The sequence below is a fragment of the Hoplias malabaricus genome, chromosome 10 (assembly GCF_029633855.1).
Source record: "Hoplias malabaricus isolate fHopMal1 chromosome 10, fHopMal1.hap1, whole genome shotgun sequence".
Taxonomy (NCBI): domain Eukaryota; kingdom Metazoa; phylum Chordata; class Actinopteri; order Characiformes; family Erythrinidae; genus Hoplias; species Hoplias malabaricus.
This window is the reverse complement of record NC_089809.1, coordinates 26,546,215-26,559,313: the sequence shown is the minus strand read 5'-3', so window position 1 is coordinate 26,559,313 and position 13,099 is coordinate 26,546,215. Positions and strand designations below refer to the sequence as shown.

Sequence of the window (13,099 nt, the reverse complement as noted above, 5' to 3'; positions counted from 1 at the left end):
TGAAAAATGAAAAAGCTGAAATTAAAACAGGAAATGAAGTAAAGAGGCATATCTGACCTTTGCACAGCGCTATATAAACAAGACTGAGAGTCCTTAGCTTTGCCTGTAATATAATTATAGTAATACATTATTGAAACTGATATTCTGGACTTTATCCATAAGTCACTTTTCCATTTCCAGTCTTCAACAGTGTTACTGTCCAAATACCTAGGTACTAAACTGCCTGTTTCTAAAGCTGAACTTCACCAAGTGCAAACTTCAAGACGATTTCTGGAGAAAGACAAGGGAGTCCTGAAGTGTCAGGGATAAAACTCGGCTTGGCCTCTTGGTGCAAACGTTTTCCAGGGGAGATGTACTCCTCGAAACATCCGCGCTGAAAGTCTGACACTCTGCTGTTGCCTTAATTGAATTGGAGCCTTGCCTGGCGATGTTAGATTTATTCTCTAGCTTAAAGCTGAACAAATTTTAACAGGCAGCCAATGTGACAATCACTCTGTATCCTCACTCAAGGGGGCCTGATCAAAAGCCTGTTTAGTACAATGATTACCAAAGTTCTAGCAGCCAGAGGATTGTGAGTCTGGCATGGCTGGAGCTTTTAAAAAGACTGCTTTTAGCATATGTGTGACAGATTTCCTAGCTGCTTTAAGTTTGTCAGACTGTATGTGTCAGCAGATGGCTTAGCTGAGGGCTATGCTACCTTGCAGAGTGTACACTGGCACCTCGGGGAGCGCTCCTGAAAAAGGGACCGGTCCGCTTTTACTGTTTAAGGGGAAGTGTGCATACATTAGCATAATAATAGAGAGTGTGTTTTGGAGGAATGGAGAACAGAGGGAGGAGGTGGGAAACTGGAAACTGAAACATTTTTGTTTGAGATCATTACATGATGGCGAGCCCATATTTGCAACATGTTTGCATTACCTCAAGGTGAACATCGGGGCATGCATACATTTGCATACATTTGAATGTTTAAAGAGCACGGGGACCCTGCTCGTTCGTTACAAACAGACGAAGTCAATAAATCAAAAAGATGGGAGCTGTTAATATAAGTGCGGCTGTTTCGGTGGGCACCGTGACACAGTGTTTTGCAGGACGTGAGTGAGAGAGGACTAGAGCGCCCACACCAAGTGCCTAATTCAGATATGAATATTTATAAGTGGATGCTCTAAGGACCTGCCCCTTGGGGAAATAATTGGTTGGACAGAGGCTGGTATCACCAAGCTTCCAGGAGGAGAATGAGGATTTACCCTCTCCACTTGTTTACTGAGCGAGGAAATGAAAAAGCCTGCTCCTAATACCACACAATGAGCAGCTCTAGAAACGCCAAAACACCCACTGCTCTTTTAAGGCTAATGATGGTAAATGTGCCGTTTTTTTATAATTATCCATTATGCTCACAAGAGTGTGTGCGAATGTGCTGCTGCTTGGAGGAGATGATGATGATGATGATGATGATGGTGGTGGTGGTGATGGTGCTTTGACTGTCTTAGCAACTGCAAGGCTCCATTGCATATTTTATCCCCCCTTTCCCCCACACAAGTTTAGGCTTCCCCCCTGACTGGATGATGGTGCACCTCAGTGGACTTGTGAGCCTGTCAGAGGCCCAGTTTCTTTCTTAAACTCGACTCACAAGTGTCCTTCAGCTTTTGTGTATCAAGCAGACTCTAATAAAATGGCTTTTTGAGGCAATAATAACCTTTTACTGCACTGCAGTCATTTCCACTGGTCGTAGAGCATAGGTGCAAAAAATGAAAGAAAATAAAAAAATCACTTATTCACTTAAATAAAATCGTGTGTGTGTGTATATATATGAATGTTCAAGCTAGACAGAAGGGCAGTGACATGTTTTTAATGAATCCTTAAATAAATGACACCACCTCCTGTGCCATAGGCATGCCTGACCAGCTGTGTGAAAGAGGAAGGCATGGAGAAAGAGACAGAGACAGATGGTTAGAGAAGAAGTTAGCACTTAGAAGTGCTACCTCTTCTACACGAATGAATAAATGAACCATAATTGAACACTACACTATCTTTATGAACTGCTGAACACAGTTGCCTTTTTCCTCCCAAACAGGTTGGAGCCAGCTTGATGGTTTCTCATAGAGATTTTCTTGGGAACCTGAGTTAGCAGGTCCCAGCGGTTATTCCAGTGGAATTATGAGTTATTAATTGCATGTGTTATTACTTTGGGGTCACTGCTGATCTCAGCCTACTCACGCACTCTAAGGACCAGAACGCAGTGAAAAATATCCCCTCTCAGCGGTAGCTTAAGTGTGCTCCCCGTGGCAGCAGCCTTCAAAAAAGGCCTTTTCATTTCTTATCAGACTTCTGCCGAGATTGAAGGCTGTCACCCCTGGTGCGTCGTCATGGCGAAGTCAGCCAGCGTGGGTGGGTTTGATCGACGGCTCCCTCCGCCACTCGGAGCTGCTCCCTCCTCTGTGACTTGATGGCCTTTCAACTATTAGCTGCTTACTCCAGTTCTAATCGTCGTCTGAGCAGCTTTCTGGGAAGTTCTTTTTGGAGTGTAATTGGCCTGACACTAGACACTAGTTGTTTTTGGATCTCACTTTGACTTGGACGGAGAGTGTAGGAGGTTTACTAGTTTAGATGATTATTTGTTTATATGTCAAGGCGCTGTTGAGAAGTTTCCTGCGCTGAGTAGAAGTGGAGAGGAATTGGACTATGCTGATAGTAACTGGATAGAAGTCTAATTAGCTCTGGACTGTGGTGTGGTACTTAGGTTTTGGCTACTGCTGATCTTGGCCTGTTGCTTTCTCCCTCTCACCATATGTGTCTCGCACTTGTAGCTGCACCCCAGCTGGTGTGGAGTGAGCAAGTTTGTTAAAAATTGGAAGGCTATCAGGGCTGAAAAGCCTCTGTGGAAATCCTCGACACACTTCAGCTTCTCTGTCTTTGGTTAATTAGTCTTTTAAATTTAAATGATCCACATAGTCTACATTCATATTCTCATATGTACATTATGTAAATTCAAACTTGTATTTTTTTTCTTTCTTTCTCTTTTCACGTTTTTTCTTGCTTTTGTTCTTTCTACGTTTTATAAGTACTTTTTTCTTGCATTCATACTTTTCTCTCTTTCTTTTTCTCCTTTAAATTTGATTTCTTTCTCTTGGGGTCATTCTTGTGTATTTAATTTTTTTTTTTCCTCATTGGTCTTTCTTCTTCATTTCCAGATTGGGCAGCTGGTGTTTAAGGGCATGAAGCGTCTGAACAGGATTCAGTCCATTGTGTTTGAGACAGCATACAACACTAATGAGAACCTGCTGGTGTGTGCTCCTACCGGGGCAGGGAAGACCAACATTGCCATGCTCACTGTCCTGCATGAGATCCGCCAGCACCTGCAGCCTGGTGGGGTCATCCGCAAAGACCAGTTCAAGGTGCACCACTGTTCAGTCTTGATACACACTTATCTGATCCTTTATTTACTTGAAATGAAGGATCTTCAGTCTGAAACATGAGCTCATGGGAGAACCTTGGGTGAAGCTTTTATAGCCCAGGTGTAAAGCATCTCTGAGTTTTTCTGCAGGGTGGGAGGGAGTGTAATTGGGAGCGCTATCATGTGAATAACACATGCTCACAAACAATGGCGAGTGTAATGATGATAGACAATCTTCATACATCACTATTAAACTTTCTCAGTCTTAGCGGTCTACTTCATATTTCACTAAGTGTTGTATTGTGCTGGTTGCCAAGGAACAAACCAGACTGTGATGTTCACCCATTTATCATTTTCTCTCTCTCTGTCTCTCTCTCTTCCTCTTCCTTACACTCTTTCTCCCTCTGTCTCTCTCCCATGTATCTATAGATAGTATATGTGGCTCCAATGAAGGCCTTGGCTGCCGAGATGACTAATTACTTCAGTAAACGCTTGGAGCCTTTGGGCATCTCTGTCAAAGAGCTCACTGGAGACATGCAGCTGACCAAAGGGGAGATCCTCCGCACTCAGGTAAAACACACATCCGGCATCTCACCAAGGAAAAATGTAGTTTGTGGAACTTACGTGGAAGGCCCCTCTTCATTGAGAGAATTATACAGTTCTTTTGCACAGGAAGTGCTGAAATATAAGGTGGATATTTACATTAACAGCAAAGAAGGTGTTTTGTGTTTGATGTATAAAAAACACAGGGTGCTTCAAAAGTAAGAAAACACCCAAATTAAATGCGGTGGTCCATTTTTAGACAAATGCTGCTGGGGGTATGGGGTGGGGGTTGCAGCAGGAAACCTGTTAGGTATTTTTTTTCTTCCCCAACAGCTTTAGGGGAATTTTGGGGAATATTCTGCTAGTGTTTTTTTACATATTGTCTCTGTCCAATGAAAAATATGTATCTCCCAAAAACATAACTTTACAGAAGAAGGTAAAAAACCTTTCTTAACTTTGTAAAGAGATTTCATTCCAAGTGGTCTATTCATTATGTAATTGTCACACAATTTGAAGGACAGCTGCTATTTCCAAATGATGTAGTAGACTAAAAATCCATGAAAATGGACATGTTTTTAATTGGAGAGCGATGATATGAACTCGTGAGGACATTTTCCAGTGTTGCCCTTTCACACATGTAGCCTTTAGTCTAAGATTTTCCGTGTCAGATGCATTCTCACAGCTGGAGATGTGATTTAAGCATGGGGTAGCGCCTGTACAGCGCATGCAGAAGGCTCAGCATTAATTCACTGTGATTCTCCAGAAAATGAAGTGCTCTATCCACGCATGGGATCACTTAGACATTACCTGGAATTTTTACTGGGGTGCTGGCAGGATAAAGTCCAGGTAATGTCTAGTACAAATGTTATGGACATTTGCTTTTGCACATACAGCTCTGTTTACATTGTGCAACATTTCTAAGGGGTTATTGACAGGGCTTTTCAAGGCAAATTATATACCCACAGTATGGATGCAGGTAAACTCAGAAATAGATAAAGTTTCAAATAACTAAATGCTCTAGTTAGGCATTTCTACAGACGTCTTCAAATACACACACACACACACACACAAACACTGCCACAAAGCCTACTTTCATGGAATTATTTGGAGTGGCCTATAATAAATTATAATTAACACATTTATTAGAGTAATAAAACATTTACATGTACATTATATTTTCCAACTTCTTTATATCCCCAGTGAATGCGAATGAATATTAAGTATTTTTAATAACTCAGTTATCTGCTGTAATATTTAATGTATTTATTCCGTCCTTTTAAACATCAATATAGGACTTTTGAACAGAATTGGAGTTTTGGGGTTGGCATGTTTGGGGTCTAGAAACCCAGTCTAGAAACTTAGCTGAAAGCACATTTGAGCATTTTCCACTCCATTCAAACAAATAGAACAAAAAAACAAATAAACTTTATTTAACTTGAATCGCTTTGAAACTGAACCCCTTTTGTCCCTGTTTTCTAAAGGGCACTTGCAGCTAAGAGGAGCCTGTTTTCACTTGACTGTTTATAAATGTAGTTTTTAAGCTTTTTTATCTCCTCAATTACGTGATATTACATTTACAGATTGCTCACTTGATAGGTATTTTAAGCTTGTTTCTTTTTCATTTTGGGATCGCTTCAAGATAGTTTAGGAGTCGTAATCATTTTAGAGAATCATTATTGACCCCAAAACAAACAAATAATTCCCAACTCTAAGTTGACTGAATGAGAGAGACAGTGAGAGATGAGTGTTTGCTTGGGTCTAGGTGTGTGTGTGTGAGGGAATCTGTGTGCTCATGAATGCGTGCTGTCAGGCTGAGTTTGGGTGGTAATGAGATGAGGGTATGGTTGCTTTCATCAGAGCACAGCTCCACAGATAAGAGAAGACAGAAGCGGCAGCCTGGTAAAGAGATCAGTTTGGGTTCAGACACACTCGTGATCAAGGGCTTGATAACCAGGCCTCTTAAACACTGAGCCAGAAAATCACTCTCTCTGCACACACACTGGACATGGGCCTCAGCCAAACGTTAGCTCAACTCTTCAACCCCTGGTTTGATTCTACACCTCAGTTGTAAAATTGAAGTAAGACAGAAGGACACATCCTTAAATTTACTTTAGGACAAAATAATAAACCAGATACACAGTTTTGTATGTGAGGTAAGCTTCATGCAATTTCCAATATGTAATATATTATTAGAAATATTTTATAGTTGAATTTAATATTCAAATTTCTATTTGAAAACATAATTGGATAATATGTCACTGTCACAATGTACTTACAAATGACATAATACCTAATATAATAACTTAATAATAATAATAATCCATCAGTTTTATATAGCACTTTTCATATGTTTGTTTTTGTTTCTGGTTAGTGACTGTTGACTGTTACCTTTAGTGTTACCTTCTGTAGATATCCCTTCACTCTTTTTCATTCTTCCTTTGTTACATTTTAAGTTTTTAATGTATACTTATTTTCATTGTTAGTGTTCAGTTGTAAGGTGCCTGCGGGCCAGGGACGTGGTTACAAGGCTGATTACTTTAAAGATTCACCAACATTGTTTATGTGCTGAGGCTGTAATAGCTAATGGAACACTGACATAACAGATTTCAGCCATTTGGCTTTAGATTTTTTGTTACTCTTGTTGTTTTGTGTATGGATAGTTCCAAACAGAGACAAGCTGTCAGGGAATGTCAGTGGGAGAGCTTGTTGCTACAGGTCAGTGAAGAAGCGTGAGAAATCACACAGTAAGTGTGGCTTGACACATACGATTTAAAGCCATTTTACAACAACTGTGATGGAGCTTTACTGCCTGCTTTGGCTACACGATAAACATCACAATCTCTAGGTTTTGGAAATGCTGCGAAACACATTGTGTTTTTTTTTCTTTCTTTTAAATTCTGTTGGCCAGAATAACACTAAGGGTATCTTGCATGCACCCTATGAAATAAAATTGTCTATTGTACATGACTGAGAATAAACACTGAATATATAAAATATTCTGTATCAAATAAACATAACCTAGGGACAATGAGTATTAATACATATTAATATCTGCACAGATATGTTGTTAGTACAAGGATATATATATATATATATATATATATATACATACAGGGGTTGATATACAGGGGTTGTCATTTTAGTGTGGGAGGTTTCATGGCTAACTTAGACCAGTCTGGTGGCCAATCTTCATTAATTGAGCAGTGCACTAGTAAGAGCAGAGTGTGAAGGTTCAATTAAAAGAGGGTACGAGCACAGTTTTGCTCAAAATATTGCAATGCATACAACATTATGGGTGACATACCAGAGTTCAAAAGAGGACAAATTTTTGGTGCACATCTTGCTGGAGCATCTGTGACCAAGACAGCAAGTCTTTGTGATGTATCAAGTGCCACGGTATCCAGGGTAATGTCAGCATACCACCAAAAAGGATGAAACACATCCAACAGGATTAACTGTGGAAGCAAGAGGAAGCTGTCTGAAAGGGATGTTCGGGTGCTGACCCGGATTGCATCCAAAAAACATAAAACCACGGCTGCCCAAATCACGGTTGAATTAAATGTGCATCTCAACTCTCCTGTTTCCACCAGAACTGTCCATCGGGAGCTCCACAGGGTCAATATACACGGCCGGGCTGCTATAGCCACACCTTTGATCACTCATGCCAATGCTAAACATCGGTTTCAATGGTGCAAGGAGCACAAATCTTGGGCTGTGGACAATGTGAAACATGTATTGTTCTCTGATGAGTCCACCTTAACAGTTTTCCCCACATCCGAGAGAGTTATGGTGTGGAGAAGCCCCAAAGAAGCGTACCACCCAGACTGTTGCATGCCCAGAGTGAAGCATGGGGGTGGATCAGAGATGGTTTGAGCTGCCATATTATGGCATTCCCTTGGCCCAATACTTGTGCTAGATGGGCGCGTCACTGCCAAGGACTACTGAACCATTCTGGAGGACCATGTGCATCCAATGGTTCAAACATTGTATCCTGAAGGCGGTGCCGTGTATCAGGACGACAATGCACCAATACACACATCAAGACTGGTGAAAGATTGGTTTGATGAACATGAAAGTGAAGTTGAACATCTCCCATGGCCTGCACAGTTACCAGATCTAAATATTAGTGAGCCAGTTTGGGGCGTTTTGGAGGAGCGAGTCAGGAAACGTTTTCCTCCACCAGCAACACGTAATGACCTGGCCACTATCCTGATTTTAAAATCCCTCTGACCACTGTGCAGGACTTGTGTATGTCATTCCCAAGACAAATTGAGGCTGTATTGGCCACAAAAGGAGGTCCTACACCACACTAATAAATTATTGTGGTCAGTTTCATTGTCCAACCCCTTTAAAAACGCTGGGACAAAGGCATATTTACCACTGGGTCACTTCACCATTTCTTTTAATTATGCTTTTTAATAATATGGGAATTAAATATACTGATTTTTTAAGTTTAACTGTAACCCATTGCTGTTGCCCATTCTTGCTATATACAAAATGTGAGCTCCTCAACAGTCTGTGGTTGCCGTTGTCTGATATTTTCCTCTTCATGATGCACCATACATTTTCAGTAGGAGTCGGGTCTGAACTGCAGGCAGGCCAGTCAATCACAGACAGGCACTCTGTCTACAAAGCCATGCTATTGTAACTTTTGCAGAATGAGGCCAGGCATTTTCCAGCTGAAATAGACATGCTGTTCCTGGGAAAAGACGTTGTCTCGACAGCAGCATCTGCATTTCCTTGCATTAATGGTACCTTCAACAAAATTCTCAAAAATGCTCTCTAGACTAGGTGTGTTTATGGCTTAACAAACACAGTCATATTAAATGGATAATCTGATTCTAATCAGAAGAACATCAATACAGCGAACAATGTGGGCTACTTGGAAAAAATCTTTGTTTTTGGAAATGTGTCTGCCAACTTTGCACCCTGGACACCTGTCTGAGAGAATGTTTCCCCTTTCTTCACGGCAGATTTGCTCCATCTCTCAAATTGCCTGCCTTTTGGCTTGTGGGCGGTATGTTTTTGCAAAAGATTGCTTTTTTTGAAATGGTCCTGCCTTACTGAAAAGGGAATCTTGAGCCTGAGTGAAGTATCTGCTGTATCTGCCCAGATTCTGCTTCTTACTTTTTTATCTTTAATCCTGACTAGAATCTCAATGCTTACAGATTATGAAGCTCTAGGTGGCCTTCCAATTTGCACTGATGCACTGGGCACTTTGTATCAACCTAAGGTGCCTTAGCTTTAATTTTTCCCCTGTCTTTTCTGTCTACACTGAAAAATAAAGATGTTGCAAAAGTTTCTTTGATAGATGCCATAGAAGAACCACTTTTATTTTTAGCTCCATAATGAACCATTTTTGCTAATACGTTTAAATGGGTGAAGAACCTCAAGATGGTGTGAAGCATGTTTAAACCTTTTAAAAGGTTCTAAAAACTCACATCTCTTAAACCAACAAGGTTCTTTATTGAACCAAAAGTGGTTCATTTATGACATAACAGCTTTATTTTTTAAGTGTTGATGAAGTTTTTTCTCTTAAATGTGTCTGAATTGCTTATCATTTTGTGAAGTATTATGCGCTGTCTTAAACAAGAGCTTGTTTCTGTTTGGTCTGATCATTTGAGGTGACTGTAACAAAAGGCACAGTTGAATTTATTGAGTGTTGCCAGACTGAGCCTGGGAGCGAGGCTAGAATTGGAAAGCTGACGATGAGTTATAGTGACAGGATCGCATATGGTGGCAGTCTATGAAGAGCCCTAAATGATGGCTTAGTGAAATTAAATATAAAACACAAAAAATCTTATATGTAATCCTTATAAAATCACTCACAAAAAAAACATTTTGGACAAAAGTTGTAAATACTTTTGTTATTGGCTGCTTATGAATTATGTAAAAAAAAAAAAAAAAAAAAAAAAAAAAAAAAAAAAAAAACTTGCTTAGTTTCATGAAACGCTCCTTCACAGTAATGAAAGCAGATAGAAACTTAATGCACCACCGTCTGATTTCACTAATGAGTTTATTTTCTTTGTGAAAATAGAAGCCTAATTAAAGAAACCAGGCTTGCAGTGCCCAGCTGGAATGAATACCTGTAACTCTCCAGCCTTCAGTGGATCAAACGGTGTATTTGTGCTTTATAAGTGACATCTTATCATCTATCTGAAACAAACGGAGACAGCTGTAGGAAATGGGCATGATAAACAAAAGTAAGACACTCTCTCATTTTCTCTCTCGCATACACACTCCCTCAAAAGAATGAGGGTGGTGCCTCTGCAGTGAGCAGCAGGGAGAATACAGAGCAATTTGCAGCTGTGTGCTCACTGCACTGGAGACCGCTCGGAGGAGCCTTGTGGAAGCAGCTCGGAGCAGAGGCAGGCAGGGGGTCGTTACTTCCAGACACACAGCTTTGTGTTGGTTGTTGCAGAGCCCAGACCCAGTGTGTCATTATTTAAACCAGCATTTCCCAAAAGCAGTGGGGCCAAGGGGCCCCAGAGAGTGGGAGAGATGCTGATAGAACTGTCGCTGGCAGAGAAAGCGTAGACTTGTACACCCCCAGCTGGATTTGTTGACAAAGCCAGGTTTAGCGAAGGTGCACTCAAAACATGAAATGTGTCCATCACATGCGGTAGTTATGGAGATGGAGCTTAAGGGATTTTTTTTCTAACAAACAGTGCAGAAGTTAAAACAACAAATCAATTCCACTTTACCTGTCCAATCAGTGTACAAGCAGGAGGCAAGCGCGGCTTTCTCCAAAAAGATAGCCACATTTTTCATTTTTTTTGTGCTTCATTCTCAAGAAAGCTACATGCAGTGGCTGTAATTTCACAACAGTTAAATGTTAAATTGTAGTTGTTTTTTTTTTTTTTTTTTTTTTTTGAATGTCCTCTAATTTGCGCATAGTCAGTCAAAAATGATGTTTTATTACACACAGTAAAATTATATTTGGTTTGAAATTTCTCGTTTTTTATTTTTGATAGCTTTTCTGTAAATTGTGAAAAGTAATGAAAAGTAATTTTTTTTGTTTATGTTAATTTTTAATCTATGCAAAGCACCGTTGTTTTCACAAGCTTCCTGATCATGTGATGTATTTCCATTACAGATATCACTATATTTCATTGTTTATATTATATTTGGGTTGATTCAGAGATCTTCATATTTCTTGTAGGGTTCAGGGTAAAGGTTCAGATGTCCAGTCTAAACAACAGGTTTTAGGCATTTTTGGATTGTGTCTAGAAAACAAAGTTCTGTATCCAGAGTCAGACTCTTAACTTGGTTATCATGTATATTTCTTATTCTTTGTGCCTTTTCCCAGAGTGTATTATTATCCATGTTATTCCTTTAGGGTAAAGCAAAGACTCAAGTTCAGGACTGCTTTAAACTGTGAGGTTGCCCTTTGGTCAAATGGGGTCTTGGGTAACTCTGGTTAATTAGACAGAAGGGCATTGGAAACATCAGGTATGAATTGTACTTTATTGAGCACTAGAAGGCGGTCATTAGGTATTGATCAGTAGGGATCATCAGAACACTGTGTCCAGCTTCACTGAGGACAAGCAGCAGGTTACAGCCTAACAGATATTTCATCCTTTCTGTTCACCTGTTTCTGTATCTCTCTCTCTCTCACTACACTACTTGTCAGTCTCCTGCACTTGGATCTCAGCACATGGTCTTTTCTCTCATTTAGTTGTTGCCATGGAAACAGCTGTACTGTAAAATGCCTGATACATTGTACACACGGCTATACAAATATCTCACTTACTGAATACGTATTTTAGGGGTGGTGCTAGCATGTAAAGGCATTTTTTATACTATATTACTATTATGAATAGGCTTTATTGTTGAGCATTCTATTATATGGCATTAAAAATATATAAATTTAGTTGTTGGAACTTTGCAACTCTCTTACTGAATAATGATTTAAGATGTTTAATTCCTGTGGAGCACTAAGAGAAATTGGGTTTATTCTCCCCAAATAAGTGCTGCCTTGAGGAGAGTACATAATGAACATGTAATAGGAAATAAAGTACTTTCCTTTGTTGATCTCATTCTATATATCTTAATAACATATGCATAATAATGGCAAGATAATTTCACTGAATCTTTGAATTTTCATATTCGATGGTCTATTGGGTAATGCTCAGATTTTAGAGTTAATATATTAGGAAGATAAAACTGGAGGCTAAGATGATGTTCACCATGCAAATCTGTAATCATCCAGGGGTCACCAACAAATCCTGAAGAACCCAGGTCTATCCCACAGCTAACAGATCTGATCCAGTTGATGTTGGTTTTCTGAAGGGGCAGACTAGTTGGATCAGGTGGATTAGAAACTAGCGTTCAGTCTAATCTAAGCAGAAAGGTTGGTGATCACTGAATTACATTTTCTCCATGCAGTTTGTGTGTTTAAGAATGGAATACATCCTAATCTTAAAGCTCATTTAAACATCAATATTCAGAGAGACCTGGATCTTAGTGAAGCTGAGCCCCCTTTTAATATCCAGAGAGGTTTTAACTTTATTGACCTCATTCTTTCTGAAGTCTGTGCTAAGAGTTTCTTACATATTTCACAGTTAGACTTAAAAGGAGGATATGAATGTACATGTGTACCAATGTATGATGCACAACCCAGTAGTACTTTGCTGCTTACAGAATACACTGTAATTGTGTTTAAAAGAATTGAAGTAAACAATTAAACTCAGTAGACCCAGCAGAATCTCATACACATGGGGTTCATGTGTTTCCCACATACAGTACTAATGCTAGTTCTACTTAAGCAATAATACACAAGAGGATTTGCTATAACATGAGATATTGGCACCGGTGTGTTGCAGTCATAGATATGAGGCTGCAGGCCAATAGCTGTACACCAGTGCCAATATCTCATGTTATAGCACTTATGTCGAGTGTATTAGTGCAATTATACCATATATAAGGAGATAATATAAAGAAGGCCGAAACAATTGTTTATGAACCTTTCGTGAGGAAAATATTTCCATTAATTTACACATTCTTTTTTGCTTTTTTTTTGCATTACCTTTTGTTTTCAAATTTAGTTTTTCAAAGTGAATAATGGGTTCACTGCTGCATGAGTTTTTACTATGTTCAAAATTAAGAGCGCGAACGGTAATCAAACCATGCTGGTTTAAAAGGTCTAGGAACCCCACTGCTGTG

General features: G+C 39.6%; 1 protein-coding gene across 4 annotated transcripts in view; it reads left to right on the top strand.

Moving 5' to 3' along the window:
• Positions 1 to 13,099, top strand: part of ascc3 (activating signal cointegrator 1 complex subunit 3) — a 143,750-nt gene that overhangs the window by 45,564 nt on the left and 85,087 nt on the right. For all 4 annotated transcript variants that reach the window (XM_066682880.1, XM_066682878.1, XM_066682879.1 and 1 more), the window contains 2 exons: positions 3,189 to 3,392; positions 3,821 to 3,961. In XM_066682880.1, coding sequence (XP_066538977.1) covers positions 3,189 to 3,392; positions 3,821 to 3,961 — 345 coding nt within the window. The remainder of the gene's footprint in view (positions 1 to 3,188; positions 3,393 to 3,820; positions 3,962 to 13,099) is intronic.